Consider the following 19,721-nt stretch of genomic DNA (forward strand, 5'->3'; position numbering starts at 1 on the left):
TTGCTCCCACCTGCCACCTTTTTCTGCCTGGCTCTGTCTAGCAGATTCTGAATGAAATGTCTCAACGACAGTTGTTTTAAATTACTTTCTTTTGACCCCAAGTGCTCGGAAAAAAATCTGTCAAAATTCTACTTTATTTTTTAATTAATAATTTTTTATTGGTTTTTACACATATTTTCCAGCATATCATCCTTTTAAACGTCATTTCAAAATCTCTGGCTATCACAGCCTACTAAGACTTCCTTCAACCTCAACGGATGGTTTTCTAAAATCCTTTCTAATTATGCATTTTGTTATTACACTTATTGCTCTAAATTCAACTCTTAATACCTATTCTTCATTCTTTTCACAATAATTCGTATATTACTCCTTACAAAACTTCTTTTAACCCTACAAGTGATGTCAATTGGTTACAGTTGGTTACCAAATACGTCGAAAGCTTCTTCCATTCTTTTAGGAAAGTCTGGTCTTGCTGGTTCAGAATTTTCCCCGTTCATCTCGCCATCCCTGCATCGTTCATTAATTTCTCTTGCCACTCTTCTTTAGTTGGCGTTTCTTGCTTCCATCTTTGGGCTAACAATATCCTTCCTGCAAATTCTACTTTAAGTATTTTTATTTATTTACTTGATCGGGGGGGGGGGGGGCAGCTGCTCTCCCTGCCTACGGCCATGGTTGGAAGGTTCAGAAGAAAAGGACTTATTCCACATTGTTAAACTATCTTAAGTCCCTGCTGCTTTAAAAGATTAGACAAATTCAATAGCCCTTGGTTGGAGCATGCTGCTGATAATGCCAAGGTTGCAGGTTCAATCCCCGTATGGGACAACTACCTATTCCTGCCTTACAGAGGGGTTGGACTAGATGATCCTCAGGGTCCCTTCCAATTCTCTCTTTGGCGATCACTCGTAGCCGAGTAAGATTGTCTTCCATAAACAAGGTTTTAACAATGAGTCTGTAAGTGACTGTGGAGGCCAATTCTGGATCCACACGTCCTTCCACAGCGGGGACATTGGTTTCCAGGCAGGAGTTGATCACGGTGTGGATTTGCCAAGCATGCCTTCCTCTTAGCACGTTTCTCCCTAGTGTCCTGAGATCGAGTTTCTTCAAAGCCCATGACACCTTTGGTAAAGGCTGTTCTCCAACTGGAGCGCTCGCAGGCCAGTGTTTCCCAGTTGTCAGTGTTTATACTACATTTTTTTAGATTTGCCTTGAGACAGTCTTTAAACCTCTTTTGTTGACCACCAGCATTACGCTTTCTATTTTTAAGTTCGGAATAGAGTAGTTGCTTTGGAAGACGATCATCAGGCACCCGCACAACATGACCAGTCCAACAAAGTTCCAATTCTATATGTATACTAGCCCTACACAGCTGGAGGAAGCAATGCTTCTAAATCTCATTTGCTGGATACCACCGGAGGGGAAAGTATTCTGGTGCTTGTGTCCTGCTTGAGTGGTTCGCCACTGTGAGAACGCAATGCCAGACTAGATGGGCCATTGCCCTGTTGGCGCTGTGTCGGTCAGTCATTTGTGGTTATTGTTCTTTGTCTTCTGTGTGGTCCTTGATCTCATCCAGCCATTTCTCTTCCAGTTTATGTGTGTATCTCTGTGTCAGTGACTTGGTGGCAGGGGCGGAGCTACCTGCCCTGGCACCCGGAGCGGTACAGGGGCGGGGCTAGCCAGCCTGCGGAGGCAGGGCTGCCGCCTGCATGGCGAGTGTCCCTAGCCGCCCACTGCCTGCGTGGAGAGCGTGGGGTGTGTGGCACTAGCTGCCCACGTGGAGAATGTTGGGAGGGGTGGTGCCATACCTGCCAAGTTCCTGTCAGAGAAATAAGGGACCGGCCGGAAATAGCAGACTGGAAGTAATGCTGCCACCATTTTGGAACTGGGTGGAGCATGCTCAGAAGTGACATTTGATGCGGCTTTGCCCAGTTCCAAAATGGCCGCCGCGCCAGAAGTCGCACTGCAGCCATTTTGGAACTGGGCAAAGCAGCATCAAAAGTCGCTTCTGAGCATGCTCCGCCCAGTTCCAAAATGGCCGCCGCGCCAGAATAAACCGGGGGGGGGAGCCATTTTTTCAGCTAGGAACAGCTGGAAAAACGGGGATTTCCCGGGGAAAATGGGAGACTTGGCAGCTATGGGTGGTGCTAGCTGCCCACGGCAGCATCGTCCCTAGTGGCCCGCCGCCTGTCCAGTGAGCATCCGGGGGTGCCCCCTGTGCAGTGAGCGTGGGGTGGGGTTGTTGGCGGCGTAGCGATGTCACCCATCCTCACGGCTGACACCCGGTGCGCACCGCACCCCCCGCACCCGCCTTCCTCCGCCAGTGCTTGGTGGTAAATTATCAATCCTAAATTAACCTTTATAGATTTCTGTGTGTGTACACAACTAAACGCCCCTGAATTCTTAAATAAACTTTGATATGCTTATTGGGTAAGAGGATCTCTGTATTGCTGCTATTTTACTGTCTTAAGAAACCTATGTTAATAAACTGCCCTGAGGATTAAAAAGAAGAGTGGGCTGCGTGGCTGGCTCTTAAGGATTAATGTGTTGCCTTGTATTTTGTAACATTAATTTGTAACTATTTTAAGCCTGTTGAAACTCATTATTGGGCTGGAAAGCAAATTCATTTCTATTCCACACACAAGGCCCAGACCAGGGATTCCATTTGCAGTAACACCAACAAGGACTTACTGGGAATTAAGAGTGGTGTACTTGTCACTTAACATGCCGCAAGGTATTGCCTGGTGAAAAAGTTGCTGAGGCTCAAGGAGAATCAGAAGAGGAACTGAAAAAGGGGTGTATTAAACAAAGGACTGTAGAGTTGGAGGGCAACCCAGGGGCCATATAGTCCAACCCACTGCAATGTATGAATATTACAGTGCAGGCATTTTGCAGCAACAGCAGAAGCTTGTGTTTAGAAATGGGAAATTGCAGAGTTATTTCACTTGCAGAACAACAGCTGAAAAGTTTGATCAAATAGTGGTGTCTCCAGAGGCTGGACATCAGATGCTCAAACTATCTCATGATCCGCCAGGACACTGAGGAAATTGTGTGTGTGTGTGTGTGTTTGTGTGTGTGTGTGTGTGTGTGTGTGTAGGCTCTCAGCAGCATAGTGCATATTTTTCCAGGCAGAGTGCAAGAAATTGCCTTGCCTTGCTCTAGATTCTGATGTTTAGTTGATTGGTTTCACAGGCAATCTTTGGTCAAATCCCTGCAGCTTTGGCAGGAATAAAAATAATTGTAAGGGGGAGTAAAATGTGTCACCTTGGCAACGTCCTGGAGTCTCTGTGTGGCTTGAGGGACATGTGCAGAGTTGGAGGAAAACATGTTTACGAGAACTTACAGATGTGGCTCCCTGCTCTTGGCGTTGGTCACAGGGGGGGGAGAAAAGTCTGTGTGGCCTTTAACTGACCAGGACCGAAATATTATTATTTTACGATGTATGTACATATAGACACATTGCATGGTTATTTCTGAATATTGCGAGCTTCTGAAATTAAAATTTGTTGCAGGGGTTGGCAAAATTTTCAGACTGAAAGCCACATTTCCTTCTGGACAACCTTCAGGTGGCCACGTGACAGTGGTGGGCAGGGATAGAAGTGGGCAGAACAACTCATGAATTTTTTTACCTTTCTTCAGTAGTCTAGTTTCCACACACACACACACACACACACAAACACAAACACAAACACAAACACAAACACACACCGCTCTCTACCCTGTTGAAACAAAAAATAAAAAGATAAAACAATTCCTTCCAGTAGCACCTTAGAGACCAACTAAGTTTGTCATTGGTATGAGCTTTCGTGTGCATGCACACTTCTTCAGATACACACGAAAGCTCATACCAATGACAAACTTAGTTGATCTCTAAGGTGCTACTGAAAGGAATTTTTTTATCTTTTTATTTTTTGTTTCGACTACGTCAGACCAAGACGGCTACCTACCTGTAACTCTACCCTGTTGTCATCCGTGCAAGGAAGAAGCATTCTCAAAGTTCAAGGACACAGTCCAGCCAGGCTAAAACACTTTGGGAGGTGTCAGAGATGCAGATGCGGCTACTCTAGAGTAACGACTCCTCACCACATTGTCCTTTTAGGCTTTTATTAAGTGCTGATTATTTACAGTGCTCGGAGCGGTCTATATACATGTTGTCAGTCAGGTGTCAGTACCTCTGAATGGAGGTTGGCGCGTTTTCTTCCAGCAAAGAAGTTTGGGAAGACCTAGTCGCCTCCCACGACGTTTCTTGCGTAATTCCGGGGTCGGCGGGGTCGGCCTTCCCCCCTTGCTCCCCCCTTCCTGTCCCACCTTGTGCATGGGCTCCGCTACCTTGCCGGAGCCTCGGTCACCACTTCCTGAGTCTCCGCTTGAGGCGGAACTCTCCCTGCTTTCCCCAGCGCTTGGCGATGAGCTGGTACTTAAGATGGGAGGGACCTCCCGGTATCCCCTGTCCCTCACAGGAGGGAACAAAACAGAGCCAATAGGGGGCATGTCTAGAATGGGTGTGTGCCAAGGGAGAGTACTAAGGGGCCAGATAAGAGACGCATGGAGGCAGGGCCGGTGCTAGGGTTTTTTGCGCCCTAGGTGAGATCACCTTCTCCCCCCCCCCCCGGCGTCTGCCTCCTCCCTGCGGGCCTGGCTCAGCCTTCACCCCCTTCCCTTCCCAGCGCCCCTCCCGCTTACCTGCGACGCCGACGGCTGGGTTGCTCTGGCCGCCCTCGGGCTTCAGCCACAGACCCCCAGGCGCAACAGCAGCTGCTCCCACCTGCCCGAGAAGTAGAGTGTGGCGATGGCGCCTGGAGCCAAAGGCCTGGCTCTGGCGCGCATGCGCCACGGGAAGGGGCTGCTCTCGCCCCACGTGTCCTCCACACGCTGCTGCCCTCGGCGCTCCGGGCACACCTGGGCAGCGGCAGCGCCACCGCTGCTGCCCGCCCTGGACGTGGGTAGGTGGCGTTGGGGCGCAGCGGCCGCGCGTCAGAGCAAGTCTTGTGAAGCCAGTAGCGCTCCCTGTCGTGCCAGCACCCCCTCCATTTTGGCGCCCTAGGCAACTGCCTAGTTCGCCTTAATGGACACACCGGCCCTGCTTGGAGGGCCATATTCAGCCTCTAGGCCTCAGAGGTCAGGAGGCTTTTCTGCAGCCTCACTCCCATTCCTGACCTTCCCAATTGCACCTCTCTTGCTTGATCAGCTGCTTTTCCTGGTGAAGTAGAACGCCAGGAAAAAAAATCCATTCTCCACCTAATAGCATTACCTGTAGGCTCTTCAGAAACATCAATGGGAAAGATACAAGGACCCCCGATGGATCAGACGCAAAGTATTCTGTTGTCACAGGGCAAGAAGGCAATAGCATTCTCCCACTTGTCTTCCTAAGCAACTGGCATTCATTAAGCACATTGCCTCTGTCAGTGGAGGTAGTACATAGCCATCTTTACTTGAAGCCACTGATAGCCTAATAATAATAATAATAATAATAATTTATTTACACTCCGCCCATCTGGCTGGGTTTCCCCAGCTACTCTGGGCGGCTTCCAACAGAAACATTAAAATACACTAATTTCTTAAAGATTAAAAGCTTCCCTAAACAGGGCTGCCTTCAGGTGCCCTCTAAAAGTCTGGTAGTTGTTTTTCTTTTTGACATCTGCTGGGAGGGCGTTCCACAGAGCGGGTGCCACTAACGAGAAGGCCATGTGTAGGGAAATTTCTTAATGTTTTCTTATGTTTATATGCTGGTAGCCACCTGGAGTGGCTGGGGCAACCCAGTCAGATGGACAGGGAATAATAATAATAATAATAATAATAATAATAATAATAATAATAATAGGGTGTGTCTATTTTCATCGGAGAAATGTTGGAGGATGTGTGGCAGGCTTAATTCTGTCTGCAGATCAGAGTTTCCTCATCACTGTCCTCAAAAGAAATCTTGATCCTGACTCTTGTGAATGTGTTTTTGCACCAAACTTTAGACATGTTCAGCTGCCCGCTCCATTATCCATCTGGAGTCTGGAGCCACATCTGCGAGCTGTTCTCCAGCCCTGCACCTGCGCATGGAGCCACACAGAGAGTTCATGATCTTGCATGGGGGATGATTCTTCCCCTTATAATTATGAAAATCATAGTGATTTTTCTCTTCTTCTCTGGAGCTTTGTCCAAAGATCTTCTTTAAGCCTACTGAAATAAGCATCAAAAATGAGAGCCAGGAAGGATGGGAGCATAAACATCTCCTGCCACATCAGGAGCTTGGGTTGAGATTGAGGGCAGTTGCGTAGAAATCATCTCTTTGTGTGAGCTTGACTTACTACCATCCCCTTATGATGGAAAATCTTTCTGGGCTCCATCACCATTAGGAAAGACGTGCAAAAGCGTTTGGCTTCATCCAGTAATTCTTTTGAGTTGTCGCAAGGCAGGAGACCATTCCAGGCAGACATAGGATGCTGGTGTTTCTTCTACTGCTGTGGCTGCCTTATGCAGGTTGTGAGATGCCAAAGGTGAAATGCCCATTAACTTTGGAGAGGGATCGGATTGACCTATTTAATTATTACAAGCCAGGAGACTACCTCATTGGTGGGGTCATCTCTCCCACAAGAGCGTTTCTTAATCCACACACCTTCAATGACTCTCCTTCCATCAGCTTTTCCAGGTCGGTCATTTTGTGGGGGTGGAATTGGTGCTGCTCCATTATGTATTGATTTCATGAGTGCAAATGATCCCCAACAACCAGGCTCTTTCTTGCTCCTACTAAATCCCTCTCCTCTTTAGCCTTTGGAGGGAGACTTTGACGGTGTATCAGTGCTAAAGTGCAATTGATTTCATTGTCCGCTTTTCATGTGTATATTAGGCAAGGTTATATAGAAAAAAATATATATTTAGGTTTGCAAGCAACCATAGGAAAGGGTCCAAGAGCTGTAGAATTTTTGCCAAGTTCTGACGAACCTGGGTCCCCTCTCCCTCTGAAACCGAATGGGATTTGTGCCAGTGCTTTGAACCTTCCACTTAGGTTCACTAACTGGGACAGCGGGTGGCGCTGTGGGTTAAACCACTGAGCCTAGGGCTTGCTGATCAGAAGGTCGGTGGTCCGAATCCCCACGACGGGGTGAGCTCCCATTGCTTGGTCCCAGTACCTGCCAACCTAGCAGTTCGAAAGCACGTCAAAGTGGAAGTAGATTAATAGGTACAGCGGGAAGGTAAACGGCGATTCCGTGTGCTGCTCTGGTTGCCAGAAGCGGCTTTGTCATGCTGGCCACATGACCTGGAAGCTGTATGCTGGCTCCCTCGGCCAATAACGTGAGATGAGTGCCGCAACCCCAGAGTTGGTCACGACTGGACCTAATGGTCAGGGGTCCCTTTACCTTTAAGGATGGACCAATCTATCAATTCTGGTTTCTCTCAGTTTCTCGTTCTTCCTATCTCAAATTCCATTTTCAGCATGTCCACAGTACTTTACACCCACACACCATCAAGGATGATTTGGTTGTTATGGTTGAGTGTTTTGGACCAGTGCTAGCATAAGTTAAATTCCAGAAATTAAATCCAGTTCATCTTGTCAAAAAAGCAATAAATTAATATTTTTTATATTCTTTGAATGCGGGACATCTTTCCATATATTTGCAGGAAATTAAAGACAAGATACTGGCAGATCCTCTCCTTCTCGTTTGCTATTCAGGATATCAACCAGAATCCAAAGCTTTTACAAAACATCACCCTTGGCTACAGCCTCTATGGGAACTTTTATAACAGCAGGGTGACGTATAATGCCATGTTAGACCTGCTTTCCACAGGGCAGGTGAACGTTCCCAACTACAACTGTGGAAGACAAAATGACATTCTGGCTATCCTTGAAGGGGCTGATTCTCAAAACTCCATCCAGATTTCAAGCTTGTTGGGCATCTATAAAATCCCACAGGTGGGGATGGAGAGGGGTGGGACTTTCTGCAGCCTGAGCCTAATTCCCCTTTGTGATCTTTCCAGAGAATTCAAAGTGGGGTGGATATAAAGTGGACCTGGAGACCGGCATTCATTTTTAAAAAGAGTATTGCACAGACTTGAGAGAGTTTTAACTGCTTCTGGTGGACAATCACCCTTTCTTTCCTCACACAGCCATTTCTACCGGTACTCAAATGTGTTTTTTCAGGGTTTCAAAGCAATGGGACTCAGATACATTAGTAAAGAAACGATTTGAATGTGTTATAAACATACAACAGCAGACGGCGCCAGAGAGCAGAACATTTTTCTACATGATTTTCCATAGAGTTCCCCCTTTTGTTATAATGATCTAATTTCTGACCTGTTTATAGCTTTTTTTTTCATGTGTGTAGATCCACCCAAGGACAAAGGATTCTTCCATGCAACAATTTATTGTGGACTGTGTAATGTGAACAAATATCCTCACCAACATGAGGAACACCAGGGCACAGAATAAAATCATGGGGCACAAACCATTCAGACAATGAATATATTTCAGAAGATACTGTTTATTATAGGAAACAAAAAATAGTGAGGAAATTATAGTTATAATAAAGGTAAAGGGACCCCTGACCATTAGGTCCAGTCGTGACCGACTCTGGGGTTGCGCGCTCATCTCGCATTATTGGCCGAGGGAGCCGGCGTACAGCTTCCAGGTCATGTGGCCAGCAGAGCCATGTGGCGAACCAGAGCAGCACATGGAAACGCCGTTTACCTTCCCGCCGGAGCAGTCCCTATTTATCTACTAGCACTTTGAGTCTTTCGAACTGCTAGGTTGGCAGGAGCTGGGACCGAGCAACGGGAGCTCACCCCGTCGCAGGGATTCAGACCGCCAACCTTCTGATCGGCAAGCCCTAGGCTCTGTGGTTTAACCCACAGCGCCACCTGCGTCCCATATAGTTATAATAGATACATTAAATATGAATGCAGATAATAGAAATTGGCATTTTTATTTTCAATCTCTTCAGCATGGAAATTGCTTTTTCCACGACAGCCATACATTTGTTGGCAACTAAAAACAAATCAAAGCCATCCACTGATCTCCCTTCTCTTCCCAGGTCAGTTATGCTTTTGTCTCTCATGTTCTGAATGATAAGAGACAGTTTCCTTTTTTCTACCGGATGGCACCCAAAGAAGAAGCCCTGTACCCAGGGATTGTCAAGCTGCTCCAGCACTTCAGGTGGACCTTGATTGGTCTCATTGCACCAGACACTGATGATGGAGAGAGGTTCATGAAGACCTTGACGCCGGTGCTCATCAAGAGTGGCATTTGTATTGCCATCTCACAAATCTTCCCACAACTTAATACATTGAAAGAGAAGATCCATCACCTTCCATTCCTCAAGTGGAGACAAGTTCATGTATTTGTTTACTATGTAGAAAAATCTTATGTCTTAGAGGGAATATTACTTATACAAGATTTATTTGACGAGGTGGTGAAACCCATTGTAGGGAACGTGTGGATCACAACAGCAATGTGGGACATTTATTTGAATTTAGTGTACCCTGTCTTATCTTTCCAACACATCCACGGCATTTTTTCTTTCTTTTTGGAAACAAATAAACAGACAAAATATGATGATTTTCTACCCTTTTCCTCTGCTATTCAGAAGTTTTGTGAGGAAGCTTTTAATTGCTCCTATTCAAAGCAGGCATTCTCAGTGAAAGGCTGGACGAGATGCAGAGAGAGAGAGAAACTGGAGATGTTTCCCCAAGACGATCTGGAAAGAATCCTCTCTCTAGACAGCTACAGGATCTACAACACTGTCCAAGCTGTGGCTCGTGCCCTAAATGCTGCATATTCATCTAGATATAAACAGATGGTGATGGTCCGTTTGGAAATTCAAAGACTGCAGCCATGGCAGGTATTCATTAGAATAATGGTCCTTATTCATGCCTCCTTAGAGTAGTAGAGTCCTTTAAGTCCCTGGGCTCTATTATTTCTCAAAAGTTAAATTGGTCAAGCAACATCGATAGTCTTATTTAAAAGGTCCACCAGAGGTTGTGTTTCCTGCATCAACTAAGGAAATTTAAATTGCCCCAGGAAGTGTTGATCCAATTTTACAGAAGCATCATCGAAACTGTTCACTGTAATTCTATTACTTGGTATGGTACAGCCTCCAAGACAGACAAGAAAAGGCTCCAACAAGCTGTAAGAATTGCAGAAAGGGTAATTGGTGCTAGCTTGCCTACAATAGAGACAATCTAGGCTACCAGAGTTAAGAAGAGAGCAGAGAGAATTGCAGCCAATCCTTTACATCGCTGCCATCATCTGCTAGATTTACTCCCATCTGGACGTCGCTACAGGTCTTCATATACAAAATCGGCCAGGCACAGGAACAGTGTTTTCCCTTGTGCCATTAAATTGTTAAATTTGTAGATGTGTAGCTGAAGAGGAGGTCAATTATGGGTGGGTTTCTTTGCTTATTTGTATTGTAAGTGGAACAGTGTGTGCATGTTTACATTGCAATGTAGCTGAAACAAATTCCAAGTATGTTGGAAAATGCACTTGGCCAATAATAATTATTATTCTATTCTATTCTATTCTATTCTATTCTATTCTATTCTATTCTATTCTATTCTTATAATATCTAACTCCTCCTTGGCTGCCGCGGCCCATTTGAAGTAAGTCCTCCTACCTCCTGCTGCTCCATTGGCACTGGCTTGGGCAAACTAAGCCCCAGCCTTTCTCCAAGGGAGTGTGTGTGTGTGTGTGTGTGTGTAAGGTACTAAGTGTGTAGGCTACACACAAGCTCATTAGTGTAGAGTTATGTATACATGTGTAACATTTATTGTGCCTTAATATTCTTGCCCCATTAATTGGAATGATCATTTATATTTAGGAGAGTTTCTCGAATTTATTTTTTATGTTGAGCAGGGGATAGTCCACACCTGCATGTATTTGAATTTGTCTATGGCAGGCATGGCCAAACTCGGCCCTCCAGATGTTTGGGGGCTACAATTCCCATCATCCCTGACCACTGGTCCTGTTAGCTAGGGATGATGGGAGTTGTAGTCCCCAAACATCTGGAGGGCTAAGTTCAGCCATGACTGGTCTATGGAGAACAATGTTGGTCTTTCCCTTTCATGCAGTAGACATTCCCCTTTGGGTTGCGGTCTAAATACCTCTGTTCAAAAGAACACTGGAAATAGTTAAAAGCATGGTGGGAAAAGAAATGTAGAAATCTGAATGTGGTTTGCTTGTGTTGTTTGTGGGTGCAACTATGCAGATTAAGTTTGAATGCAAACAGCATGGGAATGCACGGTAGACTCCACTATGGACAAGCCCTCAATGTTTAGAAAGACTCCAACTCTGAGTCGGAGGAGCTCTAAGCATGAAATGGGCTGAATGTTGCTGTTTTAATTTTAGCTCCACCCTTTCCTGAGATACTCACAGATTTACAATTCTTCCATGGACGGAGTATACTTGGATGAGAATGGGGAACTGGCAGCTGACTTGGACATTGTGAACTGGGTGAAGTTTCCCAATCAGTCCATCCTAAGGGTGAAGTTTGGGAGTCTCGACAGACAGGGCTCCCCAAACCTGCAGCTCACCATCAACCAGGATGCCATTGTGTGGCCCAAATGGCTCAATCAGGTGGGGGAAGATCATCTATTTCATTTAATTGTGTTCCCTATCCCATAAGTTCCAATAAAGGTGCCAGGCTCTGTGTGGAGCTGCCTTCAAATGCATGCCATGTCCAAGGTCCAACATTTCTTCAAGATCTTATGGTGGTCCCCTAAGAAACTGTGTAAATGGAGGGTCCATCTATTGGGAAAGAAGGCAGATTTCAAGGGCATAGATGATTTTAGTTACTAAATAAGGTGGCCAAGGGTTCCCCCACACCCTGCCAGATTTAGAGTGTAAGAACACCCTCATATCTCTAGTATAGTGAGGTTTCCAGCAACGTCCTGACTGGTAGGCCAAACCCTACGCCAAAGGATAAATGGACATAAATCTGACATCAGGAATCACAAGACAGAGAAACCAGTAGGAGAACACTTCAGTCTCCCAGGACATTCTATACAAGATCTCAAAGTAGCTGTCTTATTACAAAAGAATTTCAGAAATAGACTGGAAAGAGAAGTTTCTGAATTGCAACTCATTAGCAAGCTTAAAACCATGGAGAGACCTGGTCTGAATAAGGGCACTGGATTCTTATCTCATTATACATAATAAAGCTTTCTTTAGCACCTTACCCCTTGCTTTTTCCTGCAAGACCAATTGCAGTTGTTAACAGTTGTTAACAGTTATCAAGAGGTTTACCACTCCTATCAGCCAATCACCTATTCCCACCACCCTTCTGAGTAATACCCCTCCCCACCCTCTGACTATACATAAAGGTCTGGTAACTTCTGTTTCAGTGTATCTGAAGAAGTGTGCATGCACACGAAAGCTCATACCTATGACAAACGTAGTTGGTCTCTAAGGAGCTACTGGAAGGAATTTTTTTATTTTGTTTCAACCAAGAAACCAGTTAGGCCTCATGAAATTTCCTTAATGCTCTTTCTCTTTATGCTTAGACCTTGCCTCCTTCCAGGTGTGTGGAAAGCTGCCATCCCGGATTCATCAAGGTGGTTCAGGAAGGAAAGCCACTCTGCTGCTACGACTGTGTTCCCTGTTCAGAAGGGACCATCTCCACGCAGGAAGGTGGGTGACCATATTGGAAAGGGACGCCCTTGGGGAAGTTGACAAAGATATCAAAGACATTTTTAAAGTGAAATTTATAACTGCCCAATGGTATGTGATTCATGTACAAATTTTACCTTGTTGGAGCAAGTTCTCCGCATTTCCTTATGTGTGCATAGATACTTTCTTTCTTAGAGTCAAATTCCATGACATTTGGAAGCCTACACAGTGTGGGGGGGGGGGGAATCCTCAGAACTCACATTAGAAATTTCGGTGACTGCTCGACTGCCCTCTGGTTTTGGGCAACCAATCCCTTCTGACATGTCACTCAAGTGTCAAATTTTGACTCAGGAGACCAAAGTTTTGGCCAAAGTTTCATGTATTTCGTTATTGTTGCATATTTTAACTAGAATGGGGTGTTGCTTATTATAAAAAAAACCTGCATGAAACAAGAGTACATAAATGCATAAATCAATAAAATCCTGCCAAGTCAGAAGCAGGGGTGACTGACTGATGACAGACCACTCCATTTTTTGCACATTGCAACACAATAATAATTCTGATCTTTGCAGATGCAAACCGTTGCATCAAATGTCCAGAAGATCAACATCCAAACAAGGACCGAGATCAATGTGTCCCCAAGATTATCACCTTCCTTGCCTATGAAGAACCTTTGGGGATCCTCCTGGCTTCTTTTGCCCTCTTCATGTCCTTAACCACAGGCCTTGTGTTAGGAATCCTAATGAAATACACAGAAACTCCCATCGTCAAAGCCAACAACCGGGACCTCTCCTACATCCTCCTCAGCTCTCTCCTGCTCTCCTTTTTGTCCTCCTTCCTCTTCATTGGCCAGCCAAGGGGAGGGATCTGCCTCTTCCGACAAACAGCCTTTAGCATAATCTTCTCGGTTGCCGTCTCTTCTGTGTTGGCAAAAACCATCACTGTGGTTCTGGCCTTCCAAGCCACAAGGCCAGGGAACAAGGTGAGGAGATGGCTGGGGAAGAGTTTGGCCAATTACATTGTCATTTCATGTTCCAGTTTCCAAGTTCTCATCTGCACCATCTGGCTGGGGACCTCTCCCCCATTTCCAGACTCTGACATGCACTCTAAGCCTGGGGAGATCATCCTGCAATGCAATGAAGGGTCTGTTGCCATGTTCTATGCTGCCCTTGGCTACATGGGCTTCCTGGCTGCCATCTGCTTCACGGTGGCTTTCCTGGCCAAGAAGCTGCCTGGGGCCTTCAATGAAGTCAAGCTGATCACCTTCAGCATGCTGGTCTTCTGCAGTGTTTGGGTGTCCTTTGTGCCCACCTACCTGAGCACCAAGGGGAAATACATGGTAGCCGTGCAGGTCTTCTCTATCTTGGCCTCCAGTGCTGGGCTTCTGGGCTGCATCTTCATCCCCAAATGCTACATTATCGTGCTGAGACCTGATATGAACACAAAGAAGCATCTACAGCTAACAACCAAATCAAAAGATGGTATGTGATAGTTCCTGTATGAAAATGGCACCACAACACTGCAATGGCCACAGACCTTTTGTCTTGATGATGTACATGTTGGTTGAATTCAAGAGTGTGCTATGCTGAACATTCCACCCTCCACAACCATATCCCTCTCTCTTCACCCTGTTCAAATACCCAAGCCTACAATATGAGAAGTACTCTCTCTGTAGTGTCAAAGCCACTGTGAGCTGCCTTCAAAAATGTTGTCTGTTTCTTTCTCTCTCTCTCTCTTTGCCAAATTAGTTTTCCAAATTTTAACCAATCAATACCAAATTATATCAAATTTAATACATTTGACGGTTCCCTCACTGCGAGAAGCAAAGCTACAGGGAACCAGGCAGAGGGCCTTTTCGGTAGTGGCACCTGGCCTGTGGAATGCCCTTCCATTGGAGGTCAAGAAGATAAACAACTACCTGACATTTAGAAAACACCTAAAGGCAGCCCTGTTTAGGGAAGTTTTTAATCTGTGATATTTTAATGTATTTTGGTATTTGTTGGAAGCCGCCCAGAGTGGCAGGGGAAACCCAGCCAGATGGGCGGGGTATAAATAAATATAATAATAATAATAATAATAATAATAATAATAATAATAATCTGACTTCCCACTTTTCTTTCTAGATATGTCATACTTTCCCCCATTTACTGCTTTATATTACTAATTTATATTCCAATTCACATTTCAAGCCTTATATCAATCTTAAATTTCACATTTCCCAATTTAATTTCTTCTTCTTCTCTCTTTCCCCTTCTCCCTCAGCTGTCTAGTTTTCCATTCCTGCTCGTATACGTAACAATATCTTATTCCCTTATAGAAAGGTAAAGGGCCCCCTGACCATCAGGTCCAGTCGTGTCCGACTCTGGGATTGCGGCGCTCATCTCGCTCTATAGGCTTAGGGAGCCGGCGTTTGTCCGCAGACAGCTTCCAGGTCATGTGGCCAGCATGACAAAGCTGCTTCTGGCGAACCAGAGCAGTGCACGGAAACGCCGTTTACCGTCCCGCTGTAGCGGCAGGCCCGTCCTAGCCATAGAGGCTAGTGGCGCGGAGAACCACGGCACCGGGCGCTGGGAGGGCGCTGGGAGGGCGCCAAGTGAGCGCAGGGTTCCTTCTCATTTCCCCAGCGCTGGGTTCCGCTCAGTCGAGCTTCGCCACCAGCGCGCGTACAGCGCCCAAGCAGCTCTTGCTGGTCCCGCGGTGTGCGCGCTGGTGGCGAAGCTTGACTGAGCGGAACCCAGCGCTGGGGAAACAAGAAGGAGGCGCAGCGCGGAGTCCTCGGAGGTGGCCTCCCGCTGCTGCCGCGGTCCGCTTGGCACACCCGGGCCCTTGGAGAGGCTCTGGAGGGGGGCGCTGGAGGGACCTAGCGCCAGGGCGCTGGATGGGCTTAAGACGGCCCTGTGTAGCGGTCCCTATTTATCTACTTGCATTTTGACGTGCTTTTGAACTGCTAGGTGGGCAGGAGCTGGTACCGAGCAACGGGAGCTCACCCCGTTGCAGGGATTCGAACCGCCGACCTTCTGATCAGCAAGCCCTAGGCTCTGTGGTTTAACCCACAGCGCCACCTGGGTCCCTTATACTGTACAGCAAAAACAGAAACAAATGAGGTCTCCCAGCCCCTTGCCTCTCCGCCTTAAATCCTTACTTCTTCTTTCTATACTAATTCTCTGTTTTCATCTTGTGTGTGTATAGATCTGGGTCCATCCTTTCCACTATTGTTCCTCTTTCTTTCTGTCTCCAGCCTGAGCGCCTTTTTGGCTCCGGCTGGAGTTGCCGCTGCTGTTTCCCTACCATGAGGAGTGGAGGGATTTTCTCACCCTTTGTCTGGGCTGACCCTAGCTCTCTCCTGGAGGGCCAATACTTTTATTTAAGACACACATAATTGATATTAAAATAGTTGCATAGTATTTAGGATTCAAATACACAGCACATTGTATAGAGGGGTTTGAAGTGAGACAAAGGCAAGGGCCCATGGGCGCGTAGCTTGCAAGCTGTTATCAAATGCCTGCCCTATATCCTACACGCCCAGTAAAGAAGGAGGGGAGTACAAGCTGGGTTCACAGGACCAGATAAGGGAGAAGGGCGTATGGCAGTTTGGCATTTTGGAATACATGTGCTTTTGTAGTTAAGGAAATAAGGTGTTGCCTGTTGTGACTGTATAAAAGTATTGTAAATCCACCATTCGGTGTGCAGGTTGCGAGCTGATTGCACTGCACCATTTGGTTAAGCATATGCTGAACAAATAAATCTTGTTGTATCCTGCCTGGCATGTTGCCTCTTTGTGTTGGTTCCATTGCTCCTAATACCCGGGCGGGACTTAGGTCCTACACTCCTGACTTCTTTTTTTAACATGGCAGAATAGTTCTGGGCCTAACAGTGGGGTAAGGCAGGGAACAACTTTTAAATAAATACATGGATAGATATTTAATCTGCAAATAGCAGCTGGGGAAGAAGGCTACATGGCAGAGGGTGGGGCCAAGGATACACTGTCTAGCTCACAACCCCTGCAAGTGCACCAAGAGAGATATTCATTTGACCCCTGGCAAAGAGGAGAGGGAGATGGAGAGGACCCTGCAAGGGGATCTGGAAAGCGGAATATTCCGAGGATGGTAACTGAGGAATTCTTTATTGATTTCACAATTCTGTGATTCAGAAATAAGGCCAATATTGATATGAATGCAAGAGTACGGCCTGATGCCAAAATTGGTAGGAACCACTTTAGAAGGAACCCAAGTGTATATAAAAACAACTAGCCATCAGGGTAAAAGGCAAGCTTCTGCACATACAGTAAAAAATCTCAGGTTGAGTAACTGTTTTCAAGTACTATGGCTGGGTGAAAAGATGGTGAGGTGCTGAGATAATAGAAGGTGGCGGAAGATGGCACATATATCCTATATAGGGGGTGTGTTAACAGATATGCAGGCGCAGACTATTTTGTACTATAGTATGTCATGCAATGCATTACTGAATAAAGTCTGACCACTTGGGAATTTGGTATGAACCTTAGTAATGAACCCCCAATGGAATTGTCTCCCACATATCCCTTGATGGGGAACCAATTTTCCTGCAGAGAGCTCCATTCCCTTTGGGGATGTTCCACCTGTCAGCTCTAAGCCACGCTGAAGTCAATCGTGGCCAGTGGCAGAGGCAGAAGTGAACGGGCCTCCCTTTCCTGCTCTTGTTGCAAACCACAGAGCCAGAGGAGAGCTTGTGTGAGTCATGAGATGCAGGAATTCCAAAGAAGGATGTCAAAAACTCCAGAGCGATCGGTTCTAGTGCCTTTATTAAGAAAAGTACAGTCAAACCTCGATTTACGACTACCTCGGCGAGCGACCACTTCGGCGAGCGACCGCCGTGGACCCGGAAGTGTTTACATCCGGGTTCCGCAGCATCGGATGCACATAACGCGATCTGCGCAGCATGGTTTAAATTAAATTTAAATTTATTTTAAAGCTCCATGTCCATGCTCTGGATCTTTCCCCATGAAAACCCACTCTTTGAGGATCAACCGGGGCAAATGTCCATCTGTAGAAAACCCAAATGGACATTTGCTCCAATTCAGCTTTAAAGAGTGAGGTTTGTTTTTATTTTGGTGGGGAAAGCTTGGGGCAACCCCCCCCCCCCCAAATGCTTGCACATAGAGCATTAAGTGCAGACTTCTGGCTGGAACGAGAGGAGTGAAAGGTAAGTGTTGATAATTGTCCTCGATCCAATTAACAACATTTCCACCCATTTACTGCCTGGATTTAGGCAATTAATCTACCCATATCACTTGCATAAAATTGCATAGTACATTTCTAATGATATACTTTTTTAAAAAGGCATATTATTCTTTCATTAGATGCCACATGGCAAGATACCGTGACTGATGCAGCCGCAAGCGAGGTTTCCTAAACTCCATCAAGTCACATTTTGTGGAATCAGATTCAGTATTTGCAGCAGCCTGGTGACTTTGATAGGCGGGGTATAAATAAAATTATTATTATTATTATTATTATTATTATTATTATTATTATTATTATTATCAGTGACCAGCCAAAATCATCTCTCTTACACACAATCACATTCCACTCCCTCCCACTTGCTATCTACAACAAAAGCAACCCGAAACAAATAAAGGCTGTCTGTTGTTGCTCAACAGGAAAGGAGAAGAAATGTAAGCAGCACCCTTAAGATCTCTGCCTTTGATACCAGAGGTAGTGGACACAGCCGTCATGATTATCAGCCATGGATGACCTTGAATGTGAATTTGTTCAATTCCCTTTAAAGCTGTCCAATCAGTACAACATGCATTTGAGAATGCCAATGCCTCAGGTCGGTCCGTTCTCCCTCTCCCTGTAAGCTTCAGCTTTTGAGGGCAAAAGGATGTACACCAGCTGTAGACCACACAGACAGAACAGCAGAGTTTGTCAGCCTTTCCACTGCCTGACTTCTGTGTAAGAGTGCGCTTGAGCTGCACTGGGGAGGAGTCGGAGGAGAGATTTGTAAACCAGTTGGAGCTGGTGTGTAGTGATGTATGGAAGTGAGAGCTGGACCATAAAGAAGGCGGATCGCCGAAGAATTGATGCTTTTGAATTATGGTGCTGGAGGAGACTCTTGAGAGTCCCATGGACTGCAAGATCAAACCTATCCATTCTGAAGGAAATCAGCCCTGAGCGCTCACTGGAAGGACAGATCCTGAAGCTGAGGCTCCAATACTTTGGCCACCTCATGAGAAGAGAAGACTCCCTGGAAAAGACCCTGATGTTGGGAAAGATGGAGGGCACAAGGAGAAGGGGATGACAGAGGACAAGATGGTTGGACAGTGTTCTCGAAGCTACGAACAGGAGTTTGAGCAAACTGCGGGAGGCAGTGGAAGACAGGAGTGCCTGGCGTGCTCTGGTCCATGGGGTCACGAAGAGTCAGACATGACTAAATGACTAAACAACAACAAATTCTCATTTTGTATTTTTCTGTAGAAAACCCCTGTGATCTTTTGATAAAGGACATTGTACAAATTTAGACACGACTAAACGACTAAACAACAACAACTTCCAAGTCTAGGGGTGTTCCTTTTAAATTCCTTTATTGCTTTATTACAGCAAGGTTCATTTTGTTCAAGTGGATTTCCCCTTAAGGTTTTCGAAGCAGACTGCTTTAATTATCTGCCCTGCTCCAGATTCAGTTTAATGTTTGTCAATTTATTTTACGGTACTTCTAAATGCCCTTGGCGACCTTGAGCACGACTTTGATCAGTGGAAAGGAGAAGATAGAAGATAAACCCAAGGGTCTTCTAGTCCAACAGCCTGAAATGCAAGAATCTCAGCTTAAGCATCCGGGACAGATGACCCTCCAACCTCTGCTTAAAAATCTCCAAAGGAGGAGAGTTCACCAATGTTCCAATGTCAAACAGCTCTTACTGCCAGAAAGTTTTTCCATATGTTTACATAGAGCAGATAATAATAATAATAATAATAATAATAATAATAATAATAATTTCTATTTTCTGTTGGCGAGCCTAGCAGCCTTCCCATCATGATTCATGGGGGTGCTTTGGGGTTTCTTTCACCGCCATAAACAGAAGAACCTGCTCGTATGGACAATTATTTGGAGATGCCACCGTTTGTTTTTCATTCTGGGAAATAAGCAACATCACTAGAGC

General features: G+C 45.7%; 1 protein-coding gene across 1 annotated transcript; it reads left to right on the plus strand.

Annotated features, from left to right (window-relative positions):
- Positions 1-6,530: 6,530 nt before the first annotated feature.
- On the plus strand, positions 6,531-14,072 carry LOC132591788 (vomeronasal type-2 receptor 26-like). Its single transcript, XM_088662555.1, has 6 exons — positions 6,531-6,631; positions 7,603-7,894; positions 9,012-9,818; positions 11,324-11,551; positions 12,478-12,604; positions 13,156-14,072. Exons 2-6 carry the CDS (start codon positions 7,748-7,750, stop codon positions 14,070-14,072), a joined length of 2,226 nt encoding a protein of 741 aa, XP_088518681.1. The 5' UTR covers positions 6,531-6,631; positions 7,603-7,747.
- Positions 14,073-19,721: the final 5,649 nt, after the last annotated feature.

The sequence above is a fragment of the Zootoca vivipara genome, chromosome 2, assembly GCF_965207765.1.
Source record: "Zootoca vivipara chromosome 2, rZooViv2.hap1.1, whole genome shotgun sequence".
Classification (NCBI taxonomy): Eukaryota; Metazoa; Chordata; class Lepidosauria; order Squamata; family Lacertidae; genus Zootoca; species Zootoca vivipara.